This window comes from Nansenia antarctica (genome assembly GCF_963989245.1).
Source record: "Nansenia antarctica genome assembly, chromosome: 7".
NCBI classification, from domain to species: domain Eukaryota; kingdom Metazoa; phylum Chordata; class Actinopteri; order Argentiniformes; family Microstomatidae; genus Nansenia; species Nansenia antarctica.
This window is the reverse complement of record NC_137677.1, coordinates 540,105-567,089: the sequence shown is the minus strand read 5'-3', so window position 1 is coordinate 567,089 and position 26,985 is coordinate 540,105. Positions and strand designations below refer to the sequence as shown.

At 46.9% G+C, this 26,985-nt stretch overlaps 1 protein-coding gene across 1 annotated transcript in view; it reads right to left on the bottom strand.

The window, feature by feature from the left end:
• Positions 1-25,038, bottom strand: part of kif1aa (kinesin family member 1Aa) — a gene marked incomplete at its 5' end in the record, with an annotated part of 52,555 nt that extends 27,517 nt beyond the window's left edge. Inside the window, 17 exons of the mRNA XM_080535550.1 lie at positions 388-471; positions 594-700; positions 2,425-2,504; positions 3,753-3,828; positions 4,345-4,424; positions 5,234-5,367; positions 8,298-8,440; positions 9,221-9,299; positions 9,684-9,762; positions 9,953-10,042; positions 10,680-10,757; positions 10,977-11,088; positions 12,365-12,543; positions 12,634-12,702; positions 13,164-13,346; positions 13,782-13,855; positions 24,933-25,038. Of these exons, the coding sequence (XP_080391676.1) occupies positions 388-471; positions 594-700; positions 2,425-2,504; positions 3,753-3,828; positions 4,345-4,424; positions 5,234-5,367; positions 8,298-8,440; positions 9,221-9,299; positions 9,684-9,762; positions 9,953-10,042; positions 10,680-10,757; positions 10,977-11,088; positions 12,365-12,543; positions 12,634-12,702; positions 13,164-13,346; positions 13,782-13,855; positions 24,933-25,038 (1,753 nt within the window). The remainder of the gene's footprint in view (positions 1-387; positions 472-593; positions 701-2,424; positions 2,505-3,752; positions 3,829-4,344; positions 4,425-5,233; positions 5,368-8,297; positions 8,441-9,220; positions 9,300-9,683; positions 9,763-9,952; positions 10,043-10,679; positions 10,758-10,976; positions 11,089-12,364; positions 12,544-12,633; positions 12,703-13,163; positions 13,347-13,781; positions 13,856-24,932) is intronic.
• Between the last annotated feature and the right edge of the window lie 1,947 nt (positions 25,039-26,985).

The following is a 26,985-nucleotide window of genomic DNA, read 5'->3' as shown; positions in this document are numbered from 1 at the left end:
AGGAGGGAGAGGGAGAGGGAGAGAGGGAGAGAGAGGGAGAGGAGAGAGGGAGAGAGAGGGAGAGGGAGAGCTATGGAGAGGGAGAGGAAGAGAGAGGGAGAGGGAGAGGGAGAGAGAGGGAGAGGAGAGAGGGAGAGAGAGGGAGAGGGAGAGGGAGGGAGAGGGAGAGGGAGAGGGAGGGAGAAGAAGAGAGAGGGAGAGGGAGAGGGAGGGAGAGGGAGGGAGAGGGAGAGAGGGGGAGAGGGAGAGGAGAGAGGAGGGAGAGGGAGAGAGGGAGAGGGAGAGAGGGAGAGGGAGAAGAGAGAGGGAGAGGGAGAAGAGAGAGGGAGAGGAGAGGGGGAGAGAGGGAGAGGTGAAGAGAGAGGGAGAGAGGGAGAGGTGACCCACCTGATTTCAGCACCGTAGGCTCTGTAATTTTCTTCCCGTTGACGTAGGTCTCCGCTTCCTCGCAGGGTTCCAAGATGACTGCTACTGAGGGACAGGAGAGGCCGTGAGGGACGTTTCCCCAACGTTATAGAGACCAAACTCAGGCTACATGCTACATGTAGCTACATGCTACTGTGTTGTTGTGCAGGGCAGGGAGGATAGCTCACCTTCTCCCATGGGGCCCGTGGTGCTGGTGAAGGTGCAGTGTTCATCCTTAATGAAGAGACCACTGAGGACGATGTCCTGCCGACTGCTGGCGTCCACCCGCCCCACCCTGGACAGAGGACAAGGACAGAATATTACAGAGGCATTTAAACAACAACAAGGATTGGGAGGAGATACAGAGACAGAGACAGAGACAGAGACAGAGACAGAGAGAGAGAGAGAGAGAGAGAGAGAGAGAGAGAGAGAGACAGAGACAGAGACAGAGACAGAGACAGAGAGAGAGAGAGAGAGAGAGAGAGAGAGAGACAGAGACAGAGACAGAGACAGAGACAGAGACAGAGACAGAGAAAGACACAGACACAGACACAGACACAGAGACAGAGACAGAGACAGAGACAGAGACAGATATAGAGACAGAGACAGATACAGAGACAGAGACAGAGAGAGATACAGATACAGAGACAGAGACAGAGACAGAGACAGAAAGAGAGACAGAAAGAGAGACAGAGACAGAGACAGAGACAGATACAGATACAGATACAGAGACAGAGACAGAAAGAGAGACAGAGACAGAGACAGAGACAGAGACAGATACAGAGACAGAGACAGAGACAGAGACAGAGACAGAGACAGAGACAGAGACAGACACAGAGACAGAGACAGAGACAGAGACAGAGACAGAGACAGAGACAGAGACAGAGACAGAGACAGAGACAGAGACAGAGAGAGAGAGAGAGAGAGAGAGAGAGAGAGAGAGACAGACACAGACACAGACACAGAGACAGATACAGAGACAGAGACAGAGACAGAAAGAGATACAGAGACAGAGACAGAAAGAGAGACAGAGACAGAGACAGAGACAGAGACAGATACAGAGACAGAGACAGAGACAGAGACAGAGACAGAGACAGAGACAGAGACAGACACAGAGACAGAGACAGAGACAGAGACAGAGACAGAGACAGAGACAGAGACAGAGACAGAGACAGAGACAGAGAGAGAGAGAGAGAGAGAGAGAGAGAGAGAGAGACAGACACAGACACAGACACAGAGACAGATACAGAGACAGAGACAGAGACAGAAAGAGAGACAGATACAGAGACAGAGACAGAGACAGAGACAGAGAGAGAGAGAGAGAGACAGAGACAGAGACAGAGACAGAGACAGAAACAGAGACAGAGACAGAGACAGAAACAGAGACAGAGACAGAGACAGAGACAGAGAGACAGAGACAGAGACAGAGACAGAGACAGATACAGATACAGAGAGAGAGAGAGAGACAGAGACAGAGACAGAGACAGAGAGACAGAGACAGATACAGAGACAGAAACAGAGACAGAGACAGAGACAGAAACAGAGACAGAGACAGAGACAGAGACAGAGAGACAGAGACAGAAACAGAGACAGAGACAGAGACAGATACAGATACAGATGCAGATACTGCAGTATGAAGAGGAGTAAGATTCTTGCTTCCGTATTGATACATAAAACAAATGGCCATTAGGTGGTCATTTAGGTGGTATATTGTAATGGGTTATATTGTAATGGGTTATATTGTAATGGGTTATATTGTAATGGGTTATATTGTAATGGGTTATATTGTAATGGTTATATTGTAATGGGTTATATTGTAATGGGTTATATTGTAATGGGTTATATTGTAATGGGTTATATTGTAATGGGTTATATTGTAATGGGTTATATTGTAATGGGTTATATTGTAATGGTTATATTGTAATGGGTTATATTGTAATGGGTTATATTGTAATGGGTTATATTGTAATGGGTTATATTGTAATGGGTTATATTGTAATGGGTTATATTCTGTCTTACTTTGTAATTCCGTCTTTGATGTAGTAGAGCAGACACTCCGACATCAGAGGGTCTTCATTCAGGTTCACCAGGTGAGGCGTCTGCAACAAGATGGTCTGGGTTATATAGAGTTCATGTCTCTCTTGTCCCCATATGTGAGCTATGATCTTGAGAGTTAGATCCTTAAACTAAATGTCATCAGATACTGTAGATACGCCACAGTGACTGTTTCCACCATCACTCAAGTCAATTGAATGTACAATGTTCTATTCCCACATTTTTCATAAAACACCTCCATGCACACATCTGATATCGTCACACAGAGATTCACTCTATTGAATAAAGAAAAGAAACATGCAGACAGACAGACAGTCCAGTTCAGCACCAGTCCATAGGTGTGATTATACACATGAAACACCACAGAATCCACTAACAAACAGAAGAGCAATAAATGTCCCTAAAATAGAGACACGTGTATTTAACGTGTTTGCTTTTCCATGTTTACACACGTCTGTTTGCAATGAATAATGAAGTACCGGTAGATTAAAGGACAAAATGAAAAAAAAACCTTCATAGAAGAAACAGTTTAAAGTGCAGACAGGCTGATGCCATGAAGCCTTAGATGAGGAAGACCCCTGGGGGAAGGAAATCAGTGGCGCACACTCAGTAACCACCGAATTCTACTTCCTGTTTGTGTTTAAAAATGTAGTAAAAAGTATCTACATTTATACATTTCAAATCCAGCCTAAGAGATTATTTCATCCTATTTTAAACAGTAACTCTGCTGTTTAACCACCAGCTGTGTTGCTAAAGGTAGTCAGTGAGATGCCATTGATATGAACCTCTTAGTCATAGTATCCATTCTGAAATTATATATTTATATTTTAACACATACTGGCAAACTGGCCCTGTTGAAATACACTCTGTTATTAAACACAATGAGAAAGGTGAGAGTTCAGAGTTCACACATAGTAATGGTCAAAGTGATAGTTTAGTTTAGTGGAGCACACAGAGGAGATATGGGACAGGTACGTAACACTGCAAAGCAACAAACCTCATTGGGGGAGAACAGGCCTACATTGTCTATAAAGACCGCCTGGGGCTTTCTGTCTGACGGCTTCAGAGTAAACGAACACAAACGCATCACTTAAGAAATCAATTCAAACAAAGTAAACAAAGTATACTTTCTTTTGCATCAAATATATTATTCCTGCTTGACTTGTGAACACATGAATCAGGTCTCATAGAGAAGCACAGCCACGTGTGTTGTGTGCAGCACATAGTACATAGTACATAGTACATAGCACATAGTACACAGTACGACCTGGAACATGACCCTGTCTGCTTACCTTCTTAGGGGAGAAGACCCCCACTGTGCCGCCGTCCTCCCTCATGGCCACGCCCATCTCAGCCAGCAGCGCCTCTCTGTGGACAAACAATCACACTGTTGTTGTCACTGGAAACTCAACAGAAACTAAACATTTACTGTTTTGTAGCTCAGTGTGTAAATCTATGTAAACCAAAGGTGAAGAGCCTGTTTCAAAGTTATTTTTTCTGAGTGGGGCAGTCCCACTCACATGTTTTCATTTTATCGGACAGGCATAGTGAAGACAGACAGGAAGGTAAGGAGAAGAAGGGAGAGAGGGCATGTCAGCAGGGCATGGGGCCGGATTCGAACCCATGCCGACATGGGCATAATATGTGTGCACTGTAGACCGCGGTGCTAGACCACTGGACCACCCCAGGCCACGAAGAGCCTGTTTCACATCAGTTACTGCTCTACAGTCACGGTGCTTTATAGTTCTATACGCTGACTTTTATACTTCTAGAAGCTTCTACCTTTATAGATCTAGAAGCTTCTACCTTTATAGATCTAGAACTTACCTTTCCATTCTATCTTTATAGATCTAGAAGCTGACCTTTATAGTTCTATCAGCTCACCTTTCCATTCTAATGGCTTCGGTCCTGCGTAGTTTCTCCTCCCAGGTTTCATTGAGCTCTGCGATGATTTTCTCTGTCTCCTAATAGTTGAAATCGTAAAACTCTCATCAGGACACATACAGGTCATACAGAAGCACATGTAATAACTTAGCAACTTAGTGCTTTACACAGCACTGTGTTGGCATTTAAACATATTATCTGCTCTTATCAGGGTCAACACACCATCACCCAGGTTACTGGACATACTGTACAATTCACTCTTTGACTACACTCATGTTAACATTTAACAGTCACACGCAGTGGTCAAAGTGACTCTGTGATGGGATTGGTCATGGGTGTATCCTAGCTGGGGGTCTGTCTGAAAGGTGTGGCCCCTGGGGGTCTGTCTGAAAGCTGTGCCCCCTGGGGGTCTGAAAGGTGTGGCCCCTGGGGGTCTGTCTAGAAGGTGTGCCCCCTAGTGGTCTGTCTAAACGCTGTGCCCCCTGGGGGTCTGTCTGAAAGGTGTCGCCCCCTAGTGGTCTGTCTGAAAGCTGTGCCCCCTGGTGGTCTGTCTAGAAGGTGTGCCCCCTGGGGGTCTGTCTAGAAGGTGTGCCCCCTGGGGGTCTGTCTGAAAGGTGTGGCCCCCTGGGTGTCTGTCTAGAAGGTGTTGCCCCCTGGGGGTCAGTCTAAAAGGTGCGCCCCCTGGGGGTCTGTCTGAAAGGTGCGCCCCCTGGGGGTCTGTCTGAAAGGTGCGCCCCCTGGGGGTCTGTCTAGAAGGTGCGCCCCCTGGGGGTCTGTCTAGAAGGTGTGGCCCCTGGGGGTCTGTCTGAAAGGTGTGGCCCCTGGGGGTCTGTCTGAAAGGTGTTGCCCCCTGGGGGTCTGTCTGAAAGGTGCGCCCCCTGGTGTTCACCTTGAGCCTCTCGATGGCCTCCTCGCTGCCGGGGCTGAACATGATGCGGTCGTGGAGGCTGGCGATGGAGCCGGCGCGGCTGGACAAGGCGGACAGGGAGGGGGAGGGGCTCATCCCCGTCATGGTGTGGGTCACTGTGGAGAGATCACCCTTTTGACTGACAGCTCGGCGTTTATTGTTATTGTTCTTGAGATCGGAGGACAGGTCTGTCGGGGAGGGGCGGGGGGGCGGGGCATGGGAGGGGAGGGGCATGGGAGGGGTGGGGCATGGGGGGGGGCATGGGAGGGGAGGGGGGAAGCCAGGTACAGGGGGGTAAGAGAGACGGAGAGAAGCAGACAGAAAAGGAAGAGAAGAGAAGAGAAGAAAAAACAGAAAAGAAGAGGAAAGAAGAAGGCAGACATATATGTCGAGCTGGAAACAAACCGGAAACACAAGCGAAACTTTAAAGTCACAAGAAAGAGGAGAAACAGCTGCTGCCAAACAAAAATAATAAGAACTTAAGACACAACCGCAACCTGAGGGCCAAACTCAACCAGATGGAACTTCAAGCAGTTTATTTTATATGCAATCAAACGTCAAGCAAAGCGTTCTCAATAATGCAGAGTCATACTTCAGATCAACCCTATCATCTACTGTAGCTTTCCCTGTCTGAAGAAAGCAGAAATATAATTCAGCTGCACTGAGTTCTAGTTCCATTCTAGAGGTCAATTAGAGGTCAGTCGTGTCCTCAAGGTTTAAACAAACATATTGTCTTGACCCTCCCTCGATCATAACTCAATACTAAGATGTGTTCTTTCTAACTGTCATGAGAAAAGCATCCTTCAAGTCAAACTATCCATCTTGGATATACTACTGTATTTTTTATTTATTATTACATCCATGTAACATAGAAGCACACATATCATCCCATCTATGCAGGGGGCTGTGGTTCCTTAGAGAGCACTAGTAGCCATCACTGTGGAGATCAGATAACAACTAAAAGCTGCTGGGATTCATTAACCCACTCTACCAGCTGCTGTAAAACAATCAGCCTGATCCATTACTGGAAGAAGGAAACCGTCTCTACGACGGGGCGGAAGGTCTCTTATTGATAACCAGATAGAACTGGACTGAATGTACGAGCTTCCTGAAGTCAACCATGGTTAATGGTGACCACACATGGTTAATGGTGACCACACATGGTTAATGGTGACCACACATGGTTAATGGTGACCACACATGGTTAATGGTGACCACATATGGTTAATGGTGACCACACATGGTTAATGGTGACCACACATGGTTAATGGTGACCACACATGGTTAATGGTGACCACACATGGTTAATGGTGACCACACATGGTTAATGGTGACCACACATGGTTAATGGTGACCACACATGGATATCTGTGTATTTGGGGGGAAGGGGGTGGTTCTGCATCATGTTCCCCATGTTTCATCTGTCCTTGTGATTCTCTGCCTTGTAACACATAATAATGAAAGGTTTCCGGAACCTTCTACAGAACAGAGAACATCAGCACACCCAGGTGGAACATCTGGGACATCTGCACCCTAACCCCGTACCAAACCAAACCATCAGCCTGGCTGCTTTCTGAAGTCAGGTCCAGATTCTTGTGAGACACTGAAGCATTAGAAGAATGTCCCACTAGTCTGTCCTCTAACTAAGATATACACTAACTACCCAGATATACACTAACTACCCTAACTACCTTCATACAGCGTTTTCATGCAATGTGCTGATGGAGGATCACATCCAACAGAGCAGAGCAGAGCCAGGCACACCCACAGCTGTAACCCTAACCCTCTGGGCCACAGGCAGTCACTCACACATCCATCTGGGAGCTAGAAGCACTGATGTGATACTCTACACACATGTACACACTTGTTCATCAACGTGTAGATGCACATACTGAGTATGTGGTGTTTATGATGAGCAGACTGGCTTGCTGCATATGACTCCTTCACGCCAGCGGCAAAGCTACAAGCACACGATAGAATCTCTACAGCACCAGGGCATGACACCCGGCTCTCAGCCTGGAAATGCTAATGCCTAATCGTGACGTTAGAATTATAAGGTTCTATCTAAATTTTTTGTCAAAATTGAGTTTTTTACATGATCTGATCCATTAGGTGTTTATTAATGCCTGTGTGGTGTTATTTTTAAAAATGTTGACATTTTTTAGTTAGTAACCCTAATAAAATACAAAGGTTCCATCTCACAAAATATAATGGAATGTAAAAACGTTGACGCTCGATATCTCTGAACTGCCCTAAACGGAGATAGAACCTTATCATTCTAAATGGAGATAGAACCTTATCATTCTAAACGGAGATAGAACCTAATCATTCTAAACGGAGATAGAACCTTATCATTCTAAACGGAGATAGAACCTTATCATTCTAAACGGAGATAGAACCTTATCATTCTAAGCTCATGTAATGCTTGTGGTGGTAAAATAATTAGTACAATATTTTTCACTCTACCCAGTTTGTAAAGGGACGACAAGCGAATACATTAGACTTAGCCTCCCATTTACTTTGGTGTAAAAAATCTGATCCGATTGACCCGATTATGTCAATCGTTTCATCATTAGATACTCGGGTGCTGCAGAGAGTAAAGCCATGTAAGAGCTGGCAGCAATGCTGCGTCGCGGGAAAAGGCACAAGAGCCGAAGAAACACACATTTCAAACCAGCAACCTCAGTGCCAGCAGGCCCCCGATACGCTGAGAGAGGGAGAGACAGAGAGAGAGAGAGAGAGAGAGAGAGAGAGAGAGGGAGAGAGAGAGAGAAGGAGAGAGAGAGAGAGGGCAAGGAGAAAAAAGAGATAGGAGAACACTTTGAGACTCACTCATTCACTTATTGTGATGTAAACATTGTGAGAGAGTGTGAATGAGTGAAGAGGAAGAACAGAGAAGTGAGAGGAAGTGAGCAGGAGAGATTATCGGGCAGCAGTGGTTAGCCAGTGATCTTCATTGTGAATATACATGTGAGATCTCCATAGACAAACATTGTAACATCAAATCATTATGATTCATATATGTAACCATGTTTGTAAGAATTACTTTCGATGATGTCCCCCAGGCCCTGGGAGTAGAGGAGGTCTTTGAGGCGGCCCACCTCCTCCTTCAGCTCGCGCACCAGCCGGTTGTTGGGGTCCTCGTTGATGACGGCGTTACAGCGGATCTGCTTGGCTCGGTCGGCATACCTGTAGAGAGAGACACACACACACACACACACACACACACAAGCATTATAACACCTGGGAGAGACACACAAATGGTAAATGGACTGCACATATATAGCGCCTTCTTTGCTGCTCCAAAGCTGCTCCAAAGCGCTTTACAACGGCCTCTCATTCACCCATTCACACACACATTCACACACCAATGGCGGCAAGCTGCCATGCAAGGCGCCGGCCGGCCCCGCTCACTGGGAGCAATTTTGGGGTTCAGTGTCTTGCCCAAGGACACTTCGACATGTGGCCAGCCGGGGCTCGAACCGCCGATCTGCTGACCTTGTGATCATTAGACGGCAACTCTACCTCCTGAGACACAGCCGCCCACAAAAGCATTAGAACACCTGGGAGAGGTATAACTGGGCCTTCATTGCCACCCACTTTGACACAGACACACACGCGCACACACACACACACACACACACACACACACGTGCAAAAGGCTGTATCCCCTGGGTAGCCAATTACACGACTCAGCAGTCTAACAGTGCAGCTGCAACTTTGAAGGGTGTTTGAAGAGTGAAGCTGGTACAAGAAAAACATTATCTGTCGTTATGTAATACTGAGGTATTCAATGGCTTCGACCTTCAATTCCACATTCATCAGCTGTATGGGAGGATAAGAGAGAGAGAGAGAGAGAGAGAGAGAGAGAGAGAGAGAGAGAGAGACAGAGACACAGAGAGAGAGAGAGAGAGAGAGAGAGAGAGAGAGAGAGAGAGAGAGAGACAGAGAGAGAGAGAGATGGTCTACCTGAGTGTGCTGAGGGTCTCATCATAGTTGATATCTGCTGGGCTGAGGGCAGCAACCATGGCCGTGCGAGAGTTCCCCCCTGATCAAGAGAGGACATGAGACTCATCAGGTACATACCTACTGACTGTAGATTACAGGGTTAGATTAGCTGTGTTTACCATTGGGAACATATGGTAGTAATCAGTAAATGGTCTATTATACAACAGTTAGTTCCGACCAAGTAATTTGATTGGACAAGAGGCATTCCATGAGTGCTGATATACAGTATAACAGCACTGGGACTTTTAACTATATTATGTATCACTCCGAAATTACCGTTAATACAAAGTAGCTAGCCGAAATGACCGTTAATACAAAGTAGCGGTCTCGTACCTACGACCCAATCACAGCCCTGCTGATATTTAGTATAACAGCACGACCTCTCGTGTGATATTGCTTAAATAAACCCTGAGTGACATCATACCTAAGTTCTCTCTCAGCAGCCAGGTCAACACAGAGTCTCTGTACGGAATGTGGTTCTCCACTTTCTTCTTCTTCTTGTTCTGTGTGACAACAAACCCAGATCATCATCAGACTGATGCATCACTGAGAACCATGACAAGACATACTGCAAGTTAAGTAAACAATACATTACCTTATTTGATGTAGATTCCTACAAAGTAGATAAATAAAACACAAACTTCAAAGTATATTCGTTTTCAGAACACTGTGGAGAAATATTGTCAGATGAACAGAGTCGCCCGTACGTACGTGTACGACCTCCGCCAGGGCAGAGATGACCTTCCCCAGCGTGGTGAGAGACTTGTTGATGTTCGCTCCTTCCTGCAAAACAAAGAGTAAAGAGCTCAGCTGCCAGGGTCCTCACCCACACCAAGCCCTGGCAGCACATCACCCCCACCCTCATCCACCTCCACTGGCTCCCGGTCAAGTCCCGCATCACCTACAAAATCCTCCTCCTCACCTACAAATCCCTCCACGCCTGCGCCCCCCAGTACCTAACTGACCTCCTCCCCCAGCATACCCCTTCCCGGAACCTGCGGTCCGCAGACATGGGTCTGCTGTCCACCCCCCTCCGCACCAACCTACGGACCTTTGGGGGCAGAGCCTTCAGTGTGGCCGCGCCTACTCTCTGGAACTCCCTCCCCATAGTGATCCGCAACGCCCCCACCCTGGACTCCTTCAAACTAGCCCTCAAAACCCATCTGTTCTCCAAGGCCTTTGGCCCCTAGTCAATGTTTCAGTTTTGCTTTGTTTGTTTTCTGTTTTGTCTGTCTGATCATCTTACAAAAAGCGTCCTTGGGTTGTTTGAAAGGTGCTAAAGAAATTAAGCTATTATTATTATTATTATTATTATTATTATTATTACATAAGAAGAGACCCCTATGAGCAGACAGTAACCTCCACCATCTCTGTCTGGCTACTAGCAGAGTGGCGGAGGAAGGAGGAAGTCTGGTCTCACCTTCAGCCTCGTCCCTTTGGCCCCTGTAGAATCGGCCCTCTCACTTCCTGCCAAGTCCACCAGGCTGATTTTGCTGACCTGTGACAGGAAAGTCAATGGTGATGTTTGAGCTGACGACAACAAATTAAGCTCAACTAATTTGTTTTTCACGGCAGCGACGGTGCTGCACCAAACATCATCACAATGTCGCCTCCGTACTATCATGCTGTTGGAAGTCACAGAACTCAAGCAGCTACTGATTGTAATTTATTCTACTGTGTGAAGTGGGACCACTGGGAATGAGACAGCGCCCCCTACCTTCTCGGAGGTGTTATCAGTTTCAGCATCATGGCGTTTCTGGGTGAAGATGATGTTGAAGACAGCATGCGAGCGACTGCTAGTCTCGTTCATGTTGGTGGCCGCCACAGTCCTGTACAAGATAGATTCATCTGTGTCATTTCAACAAGTAGAGAGCCAGGAATGTAACACAGTGAAATGCAGCTACATAAAAATGGCAGCAGCCCTGACTTACACTTTGTAAATCATCACAGATCTATTACAATAATGTGCATATATAATAACCTCTCCACCCTGGAGTTACGCCAGGGCTAGGATGGGCTAGGATTCATTGTATGAAGAAGAAAACAGACACAGACTATTTTCTGCTGTCGCAAACGTAAACACAAATGATGGGATACCTATTAACGCGTTACATTCAATTTGACAATTTAGGCTGTTTCATCAGGTTTCATCAGTGCCTGGTAACACAACATCTAACTGCACGGCTGGTTGGCAGCTAATGAGACAGAGGTGTGATGTTGTGATGTGCTAATCTGTGGGGATGTCAGCCTGGGGAGCAGCAGTGAGGGAGAAGGCCTGGTTTGTCATTACCACACGTACAGTCCTGTTGTTATGGGAGGTTGGATGAGAGACACGTTGGAAGAACACTGTCAGGACTGACAACTTTTCTGAGGTGTGAACGGACACATGGACACATGGACACATGGACACATGGACACATGGACACATGGACACATGGACATATGGACATATGGACACATGGACACATGGACACATGGACACATGGACACATGGACACATGGACACATGGACATATGGACATATGGACACATGGACACATGGACCCATGGACACATGGACACATGGACACATGGACACATGGACACATGGACATATGGACACATGGACACATGGACACATGGACACATGGACACATGGACACATGGACACATGGACACATGGACACATGGACACATGGACATATGGACATATGGAGCTGTCTGGACTTGTTACAGCAGCACTCCCAGTGAGATGTGTACCGCACATGTGTCCTCTTTGTAGTGTGGCCTAGTTCCGTCTTTAATGCATGTGTTGTTGATTTCAATGTAAAGTCTCTTCTTGTCTTTCAAGACAAGTTGAGTTTTTACATGTACGTAAATGTAAATTCACTGATGGAGACATACATGTCTCCGTTATTAAGCTATTCAGTCGTGGCAGTTCACAGCACAGAAACTGCATTTCTCCAACCCTTCACAAACTGTTGCTCAAACTGAGATTGAACCCGTCGATCGACATTTATTTGATGTCTTGTTTACTGGTTCTGTTTTTATCCCTGTAAAGTGTGTTAAGATCTGCAGTTTAGATAAAGAATGATTGGATTTGATTTGATTAGAAGTGAGCATCACCTGGCCTTATTGCCAGATTCCATCAGGTCCTGGATGTCGGTATAGGAGGTGACAGCCAGCTTGGACAGGTCCTCTACGTAGGGCCCCATCAGGGGGTGCTCTCGCACGCGGAGGTTCCCTTTGTTCTTGGGGTTGAGCAGATCACGCACGCGCTCACAGTAGATCTCCATGTAGCTCACCTGGAGGGGTAGAAAGGGTTAGAAAGAACCTACAGCAACCAGACAGGAACACAGGGATGACATCAACAGATAGAAGCCCTCCATGCTCACCTCCACAGAGTAGGACTTTGTGTTGTCAATATTGCTGTCGTTGATCTTGGTGAAGAGGTCTTCACACAGCTAGTAGGAGAAAAGGAAACAGGCATGTTTACTAGTGTGTGTTGTCATAGTGACAGACCCTGGATGTTGTCATAGTGACAGACCCTGGATGTTGTCATAGTGACAGACCCTGGATGTTCTCCATAGCGTCAGACCCTGGCTGTGCCGCCCAGTAGTACCTCAGATATGAAGGTGTGGTGACCCACTTTACATAAGACATTCCCTAGACTAGGGAGGAGGTACGGCTCCTTTAAGACAAGGAGTTGAGAGTTCAACCCAGGGGCTTTCTGGGTGGTGTTAACTGTTAGCTATACTTGTATACATGAGAGTTTCATGTGAAGTTGTTGGTACACAATGCTGTTGCACTGTTATACTATTGCTGCTGTTCTGACATTCAAAGTTGGGAAGTAAAACGTCCGACTCGACAACCTGTCTACCTGTCTCCTCGTTTCTACGCACTCCCACAAAGGTGTGTTATCTACCAGAGGGATGATGCCCTGCTGGTCCTTCTGGTCCTGCCTCCCCATCATGGTGTAGCTCTTCCCCGCGCCCGTCTGCCCGTAGGCGAAGATGCAGACATTGTAGCCCTCGAAGGCGTGAAGGAGCATCTCCTCCCCGATGTCCCTGTACACCTGAACCTGCGAGGCATAGTTGATGTCCTCTGGCTGGGGACAGAGACAGAGAGAGACAGAGAGAGAGAGAGAGAGAGAGAGAGAGAGAGAGAGAGAGAGAGAGAGAGAGAGAGAGAGACAGAGAGAGACAGAGAGACAGAGAGAGAGAGACAGAGAGAGAGAGAGACAGAGAGAGACAGAGAGACAGAGAGAGAGAGAGAGAGAGAGACAGAGAGAGTGAGAGAGAGAGACAGAGAGAGAGAGAGACAGAGACAGAGAACAGAGAGACAGAGAACACGCTGAGTGAGCCAAGCATCCGTCACCAACACACACAACTAAAGCTGTTATTATTAATGGTATTCTATCAATCGGAAACAAACAAAAGTCCGCTGACCCACACTAAACTATTTCATAAAGGTTTACCGTGACCCACCATACCAGAGAGGAGGGGTAGTGGTGCTAGCAGCAGGAGTAGTCAGAGGTACTTACAGAGGTGTGTGACCAGTAGGAGTAATCAAAGTTGAAGCTCTTGTTTTCTTTGGGCTGCTTGGGGTTGAGGATGGCTGAAAGACAGGACAGAGGACAGACAGGACAGAGGACAGGGGGTGAGTGTGAGTGTGAGATGGCTGCCAGTGTGGAACTGGATATCTGCTCTGGGTCGGTGTCACAGTGAGCCTGGGGGAGGCAGGAAGGTCTGGGTCACCTCACCCATATGAGAACCTTACAGACTCGCCTCTGGAGACCTGAACTACTGGACAGCCCAAAGATGGAGACTGTCAACACACGGGCCTAGGAGCTGGTCCCTCCAGTGATTAGATTAGGGGAGAGGGACGCAAGAAAGAAAATAAAAAGTATTAAAAAGAAATTACTTGTGGCCTGGGGTGGTCCAGTGGTCTAGCACCACGGTCTACAGTTACACACATATGCCCATGTCGGCATGGGTTCGAATCCGGTCCATGCCCTGCTGACATGCCCTCTCTCCCTTCTTCTCCTTACTTTCCTGTCTGTCTTCACTGTGTCTGTCCAATAAAATGAAAACATGTGTGTGGGTCTGCACTCAAAAAATAAAAGAAGTTCTTCACACCATATAAAAATATATATATATATAATAATAATGACTTGAAAACGAAAAATGACTTGTGCTTGTTTATAAAGGGCTGGTTATTATAGACGTGCTTGTTTATAAAGGGCTGGTTTGATCTGCTGGCTGAAATGTGGACAAGAGGGAAGTATGTAACGTGGCTTGATTACTTTCAACATGTGTTTAAAACCTGTGATCTCCACTCCACAACAGAGTATGGTCGCATATCCGCTGCTTTAAAAACACCCATGGAGTTTGTTATTGCTTTGGCCTGGTCTGAACTGTTAGCAAGAGGCTGCTTACATGCCAGGGGGAGCTGGGTTGTCTTGTACCTGTGATGTTCAGGGTTAGGGTTAGGGATGTGATGTGTTCACATCCAGGTGATGCCGTCTCAAATGAGTGAGCAAGTTTGACGTACAGCCAGAGAAAAGGCGTTGTCAACTGACGACACTTTCACTTCTACCACCGAAACATCATTTTAATTCTTTATAATGATCAGATGATGGTCTGTATCTCAATGACATTGTGAAAGAGATACCATTTCTGTACTGTGTATATTAAGGTTGTATGCCGAAAATCTTCGGCCCAGGTCGTTCGGTTCGCGTGTAAACTGAACTAATGCAGCTTTCTCTGCACATGCACAACTGTTTTGAAGTAATCTCAGGTGGTGCGTTCGTAAATTAGCTCTGAGAGCCCTGGAGTACACACTTGGTTCAATGTCATAGAGCAAGTAATTTGATTGGACTAGAGGCATTCCATGAGCACTGATCAGATTTCCAGAGCGTATTTACAAACGCACCCTCAGCCAGTACGCATGCGCACGTTACCAGTCGTCATGGCGAACACAGTTAAACTACAGCTTGAAGTTCACCTACAATGACGATGGACAAAGGCAGGTGGATCAGACCACAGCTAAGCCGCCATTGTTCAACTGCAGTCAGGTAATACGTCAAACCTGCTCATGCAAGAAAACAGAGTGAAATGCAAACCCAGCTGCCCATGGCGTTTAAGCAACCACTCGCTAACAATTCAGACCGGGCCAAAGCAATAACAAACAATTTTGCACTGTTTACTTTTTCAGTAAATTTGACTTTTTTATTAGTAGGTTTATTTTTTATTTAAGAAAGACCCACTGTTTGTTCAGTAAACCTGTTTATAAAATAAAAAAAAGGCACTACTATAGAAGTAGACCAGTGTTCTCAGATACTACCCCACCTCCTCCTTCACCTCCACCTCCTCCTTCACCTCCACCTCCACCTCCTCCCTCACCTCCCCCCTCCTCCCTCACCCTCACACATCAATCTGACAACCGTCATGTAACAGGAGTAGTAAGTGGTGTTAACCTCTTCCCCTGACCCTCCCTTGCCTAGTCAGATGATTGATAGTGCAATGAAAGAGCTCAATGAAAATTATGGTTTTACCTGGATGGTAGGGGTGGAACGGTTCAGAAATGTTTTTGTTCGGTACGTACCTGGGTTTTTAAGTCATGGTTCGTTATAGCAGGATAAAAATGATCAAACATTAAAAAAAAAATTTGTTTGATAATTTTTATCCTGCTATAACGAACCATGACTTAAAAACCCAGGTACGTACCGAACAAAAACATTTCTGAACCGTTCCACCCCTACCATACCCTACCATCCAGGTAAAACCATAATTTTCATTGAGCTCTTTCATTGCACTATCAATCATTTGACTAGGCAAGGGAGGGTCAGGGGAAGAGGTTAACACCACTTACTACTCCTGTTACATGACGGGTGTTAGATTGATGTGTGAGGGGGAGGGAGGAGGGGGGAGGTGAAGGAGGAGGTGGGGGTCTATCTGAGAACACTGCTCTACTTCTATAGTAGTGCCTTCACACAGGGCTTCTGGTTCCAGTAAGGCCCAGGAGAATCTGTACTATGTAACAAAGAAACTCATGGATTCTCTTCATGACATCATCTTTAAGTCACATAAGGTCATCAAGCTTCTCTCTTAAGCTAATTGATTCACAGAAAGAATCAAGTGACTCATGCATTGTCATCACTGCCTCTGTCTTTGGCAGACATCATTTCCTGTCAATTCCATCTCCTCTGACGTGACGTCATGGATGACTTTCATGAGTCATTCATATCCCCCATAGAGCCGTTGGTACTACAGATGCTAAACCAAAAACTGCAGAGCAGTACTCAAAACACCAATCGTTCACAAAACAATTAGCCTATCTAACCCTGTGAAATGACCTCATTTAGTCACATTTTAGCTCCCTACCTTAGTGAAATGCAAATGTAAATTAAGGTGTAATGACATATTGAATAGAATACCAAATCCCACTGCGTTCACACACAGACACACACACACACACACACAGTATGTCTGTATATAAGACACAACAATCCAATGTTTATACAGATAGAGCAGCATTCCCCTCGCCTCGGCCCGACAACAGGGCGACTAAGAACCCGACTAAGAACCCGACCAGCCTGACTCAGCCACCTGGGTGGGTTGGAGGAGCGGGCTAGAAAGGGGCACCGGAACCAGCAGACGCGAGACGGGAACGAGTCGTCAGTACCGACACACGAGAGACGGAGCCCGAGAACGGCGTGTCCTAACCCTAACCCTAGATCCAGATAGGAGGGGTACCTGCATCCCTCGCCTCCCACTGCACCCTGCCCAGAGTGGGACACTCTAAACTAAAGTGTTGGAATATATCCTTCTGTTTCTCCCTCCGAGGGGAGGAGGTACCTGTGTTGTGTTTTACTATTTTAACAAAACCTATTTTGTGGTTAGCCTTTCTTCCTCCTCCAGAGGAGGGAGGTTGTCAGTTGGACCTGAACTGTTATTTCAACCAATAAATGCTCCATGTGGCTGACAGGATTCTCTGCCTTGGCTGTTCTCTAGCTGGGGGTAAATGGTAAACAGACTGCACTTATATAGCGCCTTTTTTGCTGCTCCAAAGCGCTTTACAACGGCCTCTCATTCACCCATTCACACACACATTCACACACCAATGGCGGCAAGCTGCTATGCAAGGCGCTGGCCCGTTCACTGGGAGCAATTTAGGGGTTCAGTGTCTTGCCCAAGGACACTTTGACATGTGGCCAGCCGGGGCTCGAACCACCGATCTGCCGACCTTGTGATCATTAGACAGTGACTCTACCTCCTGCGCCACAGCCACCCCGGTGTGTTGACGCCGGTCCAGGCGAGGGCTTGCTACAATAGATTGAACCATGTGCCCTTAAGGAAGCAGGCAGGTGCTGTGTGTACTGTAGGCCTGTGTGTAGGCCATGTGTGTAGGCTTGTGTGTGTACTGTAGGCCTGTATCTCAGTCTCCTAGACCAGGAGGAGTTACAGCAGCTAGCTGGCCCAATGCAGAACTGGTGAGGTTAGTATCACCTCTAGCTGAAGACATGCAGATCTACACACACACACACATGCTGGGAACCCAGCACACAGACAACTAACACCCCAAGTACCCCAACCTTGTAAAAAAGACATCTAGGACAAATACTGTATGAACACAAACTACCACACAAACTAAATGGATGATATCTCAACGTCTCAGATTTTCTCTCTGTGAGCTGTTCTACGAGCACTAAAGAGGGGGGAGAGTCAGAAGAGCAGTTGGATCAATCATGTAAAATGATATCCTTCATCAGGCAGGGGTGACTCTCATCTCCCTGGGGACTTTTAATAAATCAACAGCACTTCCTGTGCAGGGTTCCTGTTCCCGGCAGACAGACAGACAGATTTACTAAGCTGTAGCCGTAGCGTCCACATGCTACCCAGATCCAAGTGCCTCTCAACTAGAATACATTTTAGGCACACAGACAGTAGCAGGTTGGGCTACCTTCACAATCACTACAGTAAAAAGTGTATTTCAATGAATAATTAATGCCTTGGTAGACATGATATGGCTCTTCACAGCTCTTAGGTTAGGTAGCCATCGTGCTACTTTATAAGAACACAGCCTCTCCCTTCCTCCCAGTGTTCCAGACACCATTTTGTCTGCAAGTGAGAGAAGAGGTCGATAAAAGAAGAAGAAAGCCAGGGGCTAAGTAGCTCCTAAGTGAGGACGAGCAGCGGCGTTTCCCCCTGTTAGATACAGAGTTTCAGATGGGTGAATGTAGGCCAGTGTGGCTCGGGTGTGGGGGGTGTAGAGTTTCATACAAACACATGAGACCTCACTTACAAGATTAGGCATGATGATGATGTACTGTAACTGTCTCTCACTCTGATGGGAAAGAAGCCAAGTATGAACACCATAGACCTACACACACACGCACACGCACACGCACACACACACACACACACACACACACACACACACACACTTGCGTTAAGGGTGGCTGTGGCTCAGGAGGTAGAGCCGGCGGCTAATGATCGCAAGGATGGTAGTTTGGCGTAATATGATTATGCACGCACATACGCAGGCACGCACGCAGGCACACACACACGCATGTAATGTAACATGTAACAGAGGGAAACACATGATGCCACCATAGAGTCGTCTCTCCCCAATGAGCTCAGCCACTGTTCAACACGTCAATGGGGACAGCAGCACAGGGTCAGTCATCAGAAACTGGACCCTTCTATCTTCATTCCATCTTACAACCAACCATTTTGTATCTCTTGTGTTGTATCAAAGGCTAACAACAATAAAAAGTTCATCAGTTCATCGATCAGTCTAACCCAGTCAGTCAATAAATAAACCAACCGACCCCCCAACCAGTCTGTCAGCCCCCCACTAATCCTGACCCCACATCTGGGCTATTTTAGGGTTAGGGTTGAACCTTTGACCCTTGAACCTTTGCTCAGCCAGTACAGCAGACACCCACTGATGATAGAGCGGTCAGCACACCTTCACAAGTTCACATGTCTTGTTGTGAGTCTGGCAGGGTTTTATAAAGACTAATATAAGCAGGTCTTTTTCCAAGTTATATCTTCCATATCTTATGGATATATAACATGATGTAGACTGAGGACTGCATGACATCACTGCTGGATGTAAAACTGCTCCGCCTTGGGGGAGGTGCATATAGCTACTATATCCATACTATATACTATAGCCTACTATATCCATCCATCCACTGGCCTTAATGGTCAGAGTCATAATGGTCAGAGTCGGAGTCATGCTACCCTGCTGCTCTCCTGCTGTGTTTCAGCCCACTGACCTCCTTCCCACCTTGAGGCAGTGTGGAGGCACCCAGCTCAGCGTGATTCTCAGTGTCATAATCTATAATAACAGACTTCCACAGCACAAGGAGCTAACATTATCATTATTCATGGCCCATCATCTTTCATAATCTCTCTCAGAGAACGGGAACATTCATCAGTTTGTGGTTGTCATTGTGAATTCAAACTAACAGTCCTGTGTGACTCAGTTAGGAGAGAACGGCGCAAGCAACGGCAAGGTTGAGGGTTCAATACCCGCAGTACACTCCACATGTAGGCTATGTATGTATGTATGTATGTATGTATGTATGTCACACCTTTTCCATACAGCCCTTTAATCCACATAAGAAGTGACAGATGAAAGTGAGAACATTGTGACCCTGGAACCAGGACATGGTTTAGCAGAGTAGAGTTGTGGAGTGGAGTGTGTAGACTACATATGAAGGGAGTGTGTAGACGACATTCAAGTGCTGTCTGTTTCATGTCTGTTGCATGTCTGTTGCATGTCTGTTGCATGTCTGTTGCATGTCTGTTGCATGTTGCATGTCTGTTGCATGTTGCATGTCTGTTGCAAGTCTGTTGCATGTTGCATGTCTGTTGCATGTTGCATGTCTGTTGCAAGTCTGTTGCATGTTGCATGTCTGTTGCATGTTGCATGTGTGTTGCATGTCTGTTGCATGTTTCCTTTGTGGACATTGGGAGGGGCCTGGGAGAAGCAGCTGACCCAGAGGAGCACCAGCGACAATTCAGTTTGAATCTGTAATCATGAATCTGTAATCATGAATCTGTAATCACAGACAGTACAGTACAGTGACGTGTAATCACAGCGTAGTGGCATCTGCTAGGTGTAGCTCCGCCCAGAATCTGGACTCCTTTATGACACAGTAACGTTGGTTAAATCACATCACAGCTTCCATGGAGAGGAACTTTGGATTACTCCTCAAACGTCTCCACAGAGATACATATACAACATCATATGACCTCATATACAATATCACATGACCCAGACGGTCTAGGCTAGACCCTCATCCTCTGTGACAGTTGCTTGTTCCATTGTCTCTCCTCCCTGACTGATCTGATCTGTGATTCAGACCTTATAAACCCCCCCTGGTAAAGAGAAGTGCTCTGCTCTCAGCCACAGCAATTACATCAGCCTCCGCCATCAGCGGAGTGGATGAGGCCTACAGGAGGACCAGGCAGGGCGGGGCTGTTTAATCACATTCAGCCCCGTGGCTGACGTTGGTCTAAGTGCTGCTGCTTACGTGTGTGAGGCCGACCCCACAGAGGCCCGTAGAGAGGCACAGTCTCTAATCTCCAACAGACTCCCCTTAAAAGAAAAGGTCACTGTACTCTGTGTGTGTGTGTGTGTGTGTGTGTGCCCATCCTTTTATGTGTGTGTGTGTGTGTGTGTGTGTGTGTGTGTGTGTGTGTGTTTGTGTGTGTGTGTGTGTGTGTGTGTGTGTGCCCATCCGTTTATGTGTGTGTGTTTGTGTGTGTGTGTGTGTGTGTGTGTGTGTGTGTGTGTGTTTGTGTGGTGTGTGTGTGTGTGTGTGTGTGTGTGTGTGTGTGCCCATGCGTTTATGACGGAACCTCAGGTAATTACAGGTTTATGGATGTCACCAGGCCGGCGTTGACCGGGCAAACTTCATTAGCCAGGTCGTCATAAAAACTAATTAAGAGTCAGACAGAAGAGAGCACTCTCTGCTCTTTACTGTCTGGTTGTTGACAGGATGTCCTCCTCCCTCCCTCTCTCCCTCTCTCCCTCTCTCTCACACTGCAGAGAAGCTCTACCAGAGCTGCTACCTTATGCCAACATCCCCCCATCATCATATCTCAGAGCTCTATGTTTCCTATTCGTGAGGTGACAGTGTGAATCGGACGCTCCTGCTACACCGCAGTCTTTCTTAGACACCACTTGCATGTTTCAAGTGACGTGCTGCATACTGTATTTTACAGCACAGCCCACCTCTTATGGCCACTGACTGTTGTCTATCAGTCTGACTCTGTGACTCTATCAGCCTGACTCTGTCTGTGACTCTATCAGTCTGACTCTGTCTGTGACTCTATCAGCCTGACTCTGTGACTCTATCAGTCTGACTCTGTGACTCTATCAGTCTGACTCTGTGACTCTATCAGTCTGACTCTGTGACTCTATCAGCCTGACTCTGTCTGTGACTCTATCAGTCTGACTCTGCTGTGACTCTATCAGTCTGACTCTGTCTGTGACTCTATCAGCCTGACTCTGTGACTCTATCAGTCTGACTCTGTGACTCTATCAGTCTGACTCTGTGACTCTATCAGTCTGACTCTGTGACTCTATCAGCCTGACTCTCTGTGACTCTATCAGTCTGACTCTGTGACTCTATCAGCCTGACTCTGTGACTCTATCAGCCTGACTCTCTGTGACTCTATCAGCCTGACTCTCTGGTGTGACTCTGGGTGGTGCTGGTCGTCAGACAGTCACGGGTGAGCTGCCGCGGTCAATAGGCAGAGGGATTGTGGTGCGTCAGCAGGTCTCACAGCGGGGATGTCACACCCCTGACAGAGAGGCTGGAGGAGAGCCCAAACCAGGGGGGTACGCTCTGCAGTGAAAGAGAGGTGGGGGGAGGGAGGGATGGGGGGGCTGTGGGGGAAGGTGGGATGGGGGGAGGCGGTGGGAGTGATGGAGGTGGTTGCTCCTCTCTTTGGGGGGGGGGTGAAGGGTGGGGGGCTGTTTTTATGTCATATCTTTGTTTGTTCGTTTTATTTCTGTGATGTTATTGTTTGTGTGTTTCCATTATAATCAGATTAAATAGAAATGTGATCACAGAAACATCTAATGACTTAGACACAATCAAGAACATACTTATAATCTCTTTATAAAGGCAACTTTAACATAAAGTGTTACCAATATGTAATGATGAATGAAGTTCATCACTGAAATAATTGCGTTTCCAAGCTAACTAGTGTTAGCTCCTTCCAACAAAATAAGTATTGACACCCCTCGACGCCCTTCCACTGGTTTGCTCCCCACAGAGAGCCGAGGTTCATGATGATTAATCCTTCAAGTCCGTCTCTCGTCTCCTGCACCCTAATCAGGCCTGGCAGCCTGGCAGGGTGGATCTCTGCGGCCAGGCCCGTCACTCACTCAGACCGCCGCCATTCTTCTGCTTTGTGGGAACGAGCCTATTGACCGTCTCTGGCACAAAGCAGAGGGGGGGGGGGACGCATGAAAGCCCCCCCGGCTCTCCTTCCTTCCCCTGGCCCAGACTACCACAAACAACGGTCCATTTACACCCTGCCCCTGCCTGCCCCCCCCTCCCCTGGCCCTGGCCCCCCTCCAGACACTGCTACCCCACCAGCGGGTTGTTTAATGACATCATCCGGCCTCCATACAGACCCCGCCACTTCCCAAGCCAGAGCTATTGACTCTGTGTGGCAGGGAGAAGCAGCGCTGCCTCAGAGAGTGTCATTGGGTTTGTGTGCGAGGAGGCCAAGGCCTGGCATCAAACATGAATGCAGCCTGGTCCTCTGAGACTGAGAGGATGTCTGGGAGAATGTAACGTTGCTGTCACGGCGTAGCTAAACACTAAAATAGCTGCGACTGCACAGCTAAATCCAGGGCAGGTAGAGGTTGTCTTTGAGACGGCTCTGAAACGCCGCTGACACAGCGAACACAATCTTCCAGCAGGTAATCTGGCGTTATGATGTTATGAGCCCCACTGGCCCGACAACTCCACTGAACCGAACTCAGTATCGTGTTGTACTGCAGGTCTACTGTGTCCTCCCTGCCCAGCCTGAACATGGTATGCTAGCCTCTAGACATGCTAGCACCTAGACATGCTAGCCCCTAGATATGCTAGCACCTAGACAACATTTACAACACCGTAACAATAAAAGCAATGATGAACTCTCTGAGGTGTTTGGGAGCCCTCTAGGGAACACTGTAAGAGGACACCATCTATGGTATCTGGCATTCTAGCAGCATAAGCAAGAATAATGAGTAAGATTAACCAGTCAGTAATCATAGATGTGGGTTATTCAGATTAGATGGATTCTAAAACAGAAGCCTGTAAGGACATTCCACATTCCAAATTCCAAAGGTTTCCCACAATGTCAAGCCTGCCCAGGGGATGGGCACAGAGCTAAGATTACATCACTGCAGGTGCCAGTGTTCTCTGGCGAGGCTGTGGGCATCAGTCCCTTCATCGTGACGGAGGACAGAGCCATATGCCAGGGCAGTGAAACCACTCTGTGATGAGAGCAAAGGATTGTGGGACAAAATCATTCACAGGAGCGCAGAATTTCCCTCAGCTAGAAGAAGCTCAATCAAAAATAACTAGTTGGAGACATTTATAAGCAAGGTATGTTTTATACTGCTGGTATGGATAAACAGGGGTCATTTGAGGAGACAAAAGTTACAGTTAAGTTAATATTAGCAATTACTGGGGCACTTAGGTGGCGTAGCGGGTTAAGCGTTGACCATGTAACCGCAGGTTCGATTCCGGCCGGGGACATATCCTGCATGTCATCCCTCCTCTCTCTCTCACCCATCCTTCCTGTCTAAATCTCTACTGTATCTGTCAATAAAATGAAAAAATATGAGTGGGACTGCCCCACTCAGAAAAAAATACTTAAAAAAAAAGATTAGCAATTACTCATATGAAAGACCTCATTAAAGATCTTAGCATAGCGCTATGAAGTGTAAGGAACATGAAACCACGTTAAAAACACACAACACCTATAGCAACTGTATGTCAACAACAATGACTGCTGGAAAAAAGGCAACCAAGTTGTTTTCCTTAGTCACCCATGACATGAAGAAGGAGGGGACGGCTAAATTAGGCCAAACCGTAAATATTTTAAGACGCCTCATCTATTATTAACACACGGCTTTACCTTGCTGAACAGACTGGATATCACATCTCTCTCCAGTCTCCTCCTGGCTAACGTCCTCTCCAGAGCCTGGCATCCCAAGGAGCACAGGGGACTCCACAAGATACCAGCACTAGTTTTGTAATTATTTCACAATGGTATGGCAGACGTACACATACCAGCATGGACATGAACTGTTTCGATTGTCGTCAACAGTCTAGTTTACATTGGTGGCAGGCTACTAATCAATTATGTTCTTAGTTCTTAATTCAATAACAAAGAAACCAACAAATCTAATCAGTTTCAACACCAACCGACACAGCAAAAACATCCATGTCAAAATCACATTATTCAATTCTGCAACGTTAACTTAGTGACCGCCCCTAAATGAACGTCGTGTCACATCTGCTCCTCGACAGTCCAGTCCAGTAACAAAATGGCCGCCCCAGTGATTTAGTTTTCCATAAGATGATATCTGCTGAACCCTGTATCTGGGTAGAATAAAACAGCATCAACACAGATGGAGAGACGGGGTTTGTTCGAATACTCACTTGTGGTGTTCCCCGTCATCTGGATGATGCATTTGCTGTCCTTCCCCGTCTCTCTGGAGTTGAAAGGGCGGACTCGCACCGCCACCTTCACAGAGGCCCCTGCCATGGTGCCGCCTGCCGAGCACCCGGAGTGCCTTCTCTAATGCTGCAGGACCTGCAAGAGAGAGTAAATGGTAAATGGACTGCACTTATATAGCGCCTTCTTTGCTGCTCCAAAGCTGCTCCAAAGCGCTTTACAACGGCCTCTCATTCACCCGTTCACACACACATTCACACACCAATGGCGGCCAAGCTGCCATGCAAGGCGCCGGCCGGCCCCGCTCACTGGGAGCAATTTTGGGGTTCAGTGTCTTGCCCAAGGACACTTCGACATGTGGCCAGCCGGGGCTCGAACCGCCGATCTGCCAACCTTGTGATCATTAGACGGCGGCTCTACCTCCTGAGACACAGCCGCCCCACAAAGGGAGGAAAGTGAGGATCAACATTCCTATAACTGATGACGTTATGACTAATAATAACATCACTGTCACTGTTTTTAGTGCCCTAATACTGACAATAACATTCCAGTGTCGTCATGGATTACCATCAAGATAAACACAAGGAGGGATATCGATTGGTTGATATCGATTGGCTAATATTGATTGATTGATATTGAAGACGCCTTTTTTAAAAACGGAACTCATAAATCACATTAGCGGCAACTTAGGTTGAGGATAAGATAGCTGTAGTAGTAGACTCCCTCCGTCATTACTATGGCAACCGAACCTATCCCTCAGAGACCCTCTCAGATCTATAATCTGGTTGAGGGGAGATGACTCTGCAGATTGTTCAAAGCCCAAGCAGAGGTCAGAGAGAGAGATGGCGTATCAGCCTTAAACAACATTAAATGAAGCATACTAAATATGTTTGTAGGAACACATCATAGCATCTTTGGTCTAGACAATCACCACAATAGAGGATGTACGGTGTTGCTGTGACATGAAAAGACCATGCGTGGTCAGCTACCGCCGTGGTGGAGATGGATACCTAGCCTAGCAGCAACAAAGGAAGTGCCGGCACAGCTAAATGTCTGCACGCTTCCCAGGATTACCCTGGCCTAATAACACAGAAACCAAACACACACCCAGGGCTCGTCTACTGTGGGGATCCAGGAGCTAGCAGAGGAGGTAGTTAGCTTAGCTAGGGCAGGTGAGGATAGGGTATCATCTTATTTCTAGGAATGAGATTCACGCCTATTGACATAACAACATAATCATTATTATTACTGGATATCCTGATCATCACATGGTCATAGTGGAGGAAATAAGAGGGCGTTTCTGGAAGGACAATGAATCATCGTTGAAAGTGGTCGAATCACTGTAACCTTATTTGATAGTGTTTAACAATAAATGAACAGGGAGCAACACAACATGTCTAATACCTCTGGACTGACATGAGCTCTCTCTCTCTCTCTCTCTCATAAACCTTACCCTCCCCTTCTTGCTTAGGCCCTTGTCAAACTGGCACCAACACAATGAATAGCCTACTATTCAATAGCCCCTTTAAAAAGAGTTTAAATTGTTATGCCCACTGTGTGTATAATCAGTTGAAACCATTTGATAGCATCATATGCATAAGAATAATTGTGTATCTTACAAACAATAACTTCTTGGTGTAAAAACTGCCCTGTCACACCTTGACGTAGGCCCAGTAGCTTTCCACAACATGGGCCTTCAGGTAGTGTTGCTTGTTTGTAGGTCAGGGCAGGATATGTCCTTCAAGTTACAAGTTCTCGACCGTTCTCGACCACCCGGTCCCATGTTCCCCCTGGACCCACGACCACCTCAAGACTCACTCTGCTGCCCCGCCCGGGACCAAGAGGCCATCGTGTCGCACAAGGTTTCATCACTACTCCTATACAGTATCACAGTATCACAGTAGACATTTGATTTAGCCAGATTTTCACAAGTTTCACACATGGGCAAACGACCAGGCATAGCTCACTGCTGATGGGTAAATATTGTCCATCCTCCCCATCTCTAATTCATGTGGAAGCCTCGGATGTTGCCAGGGA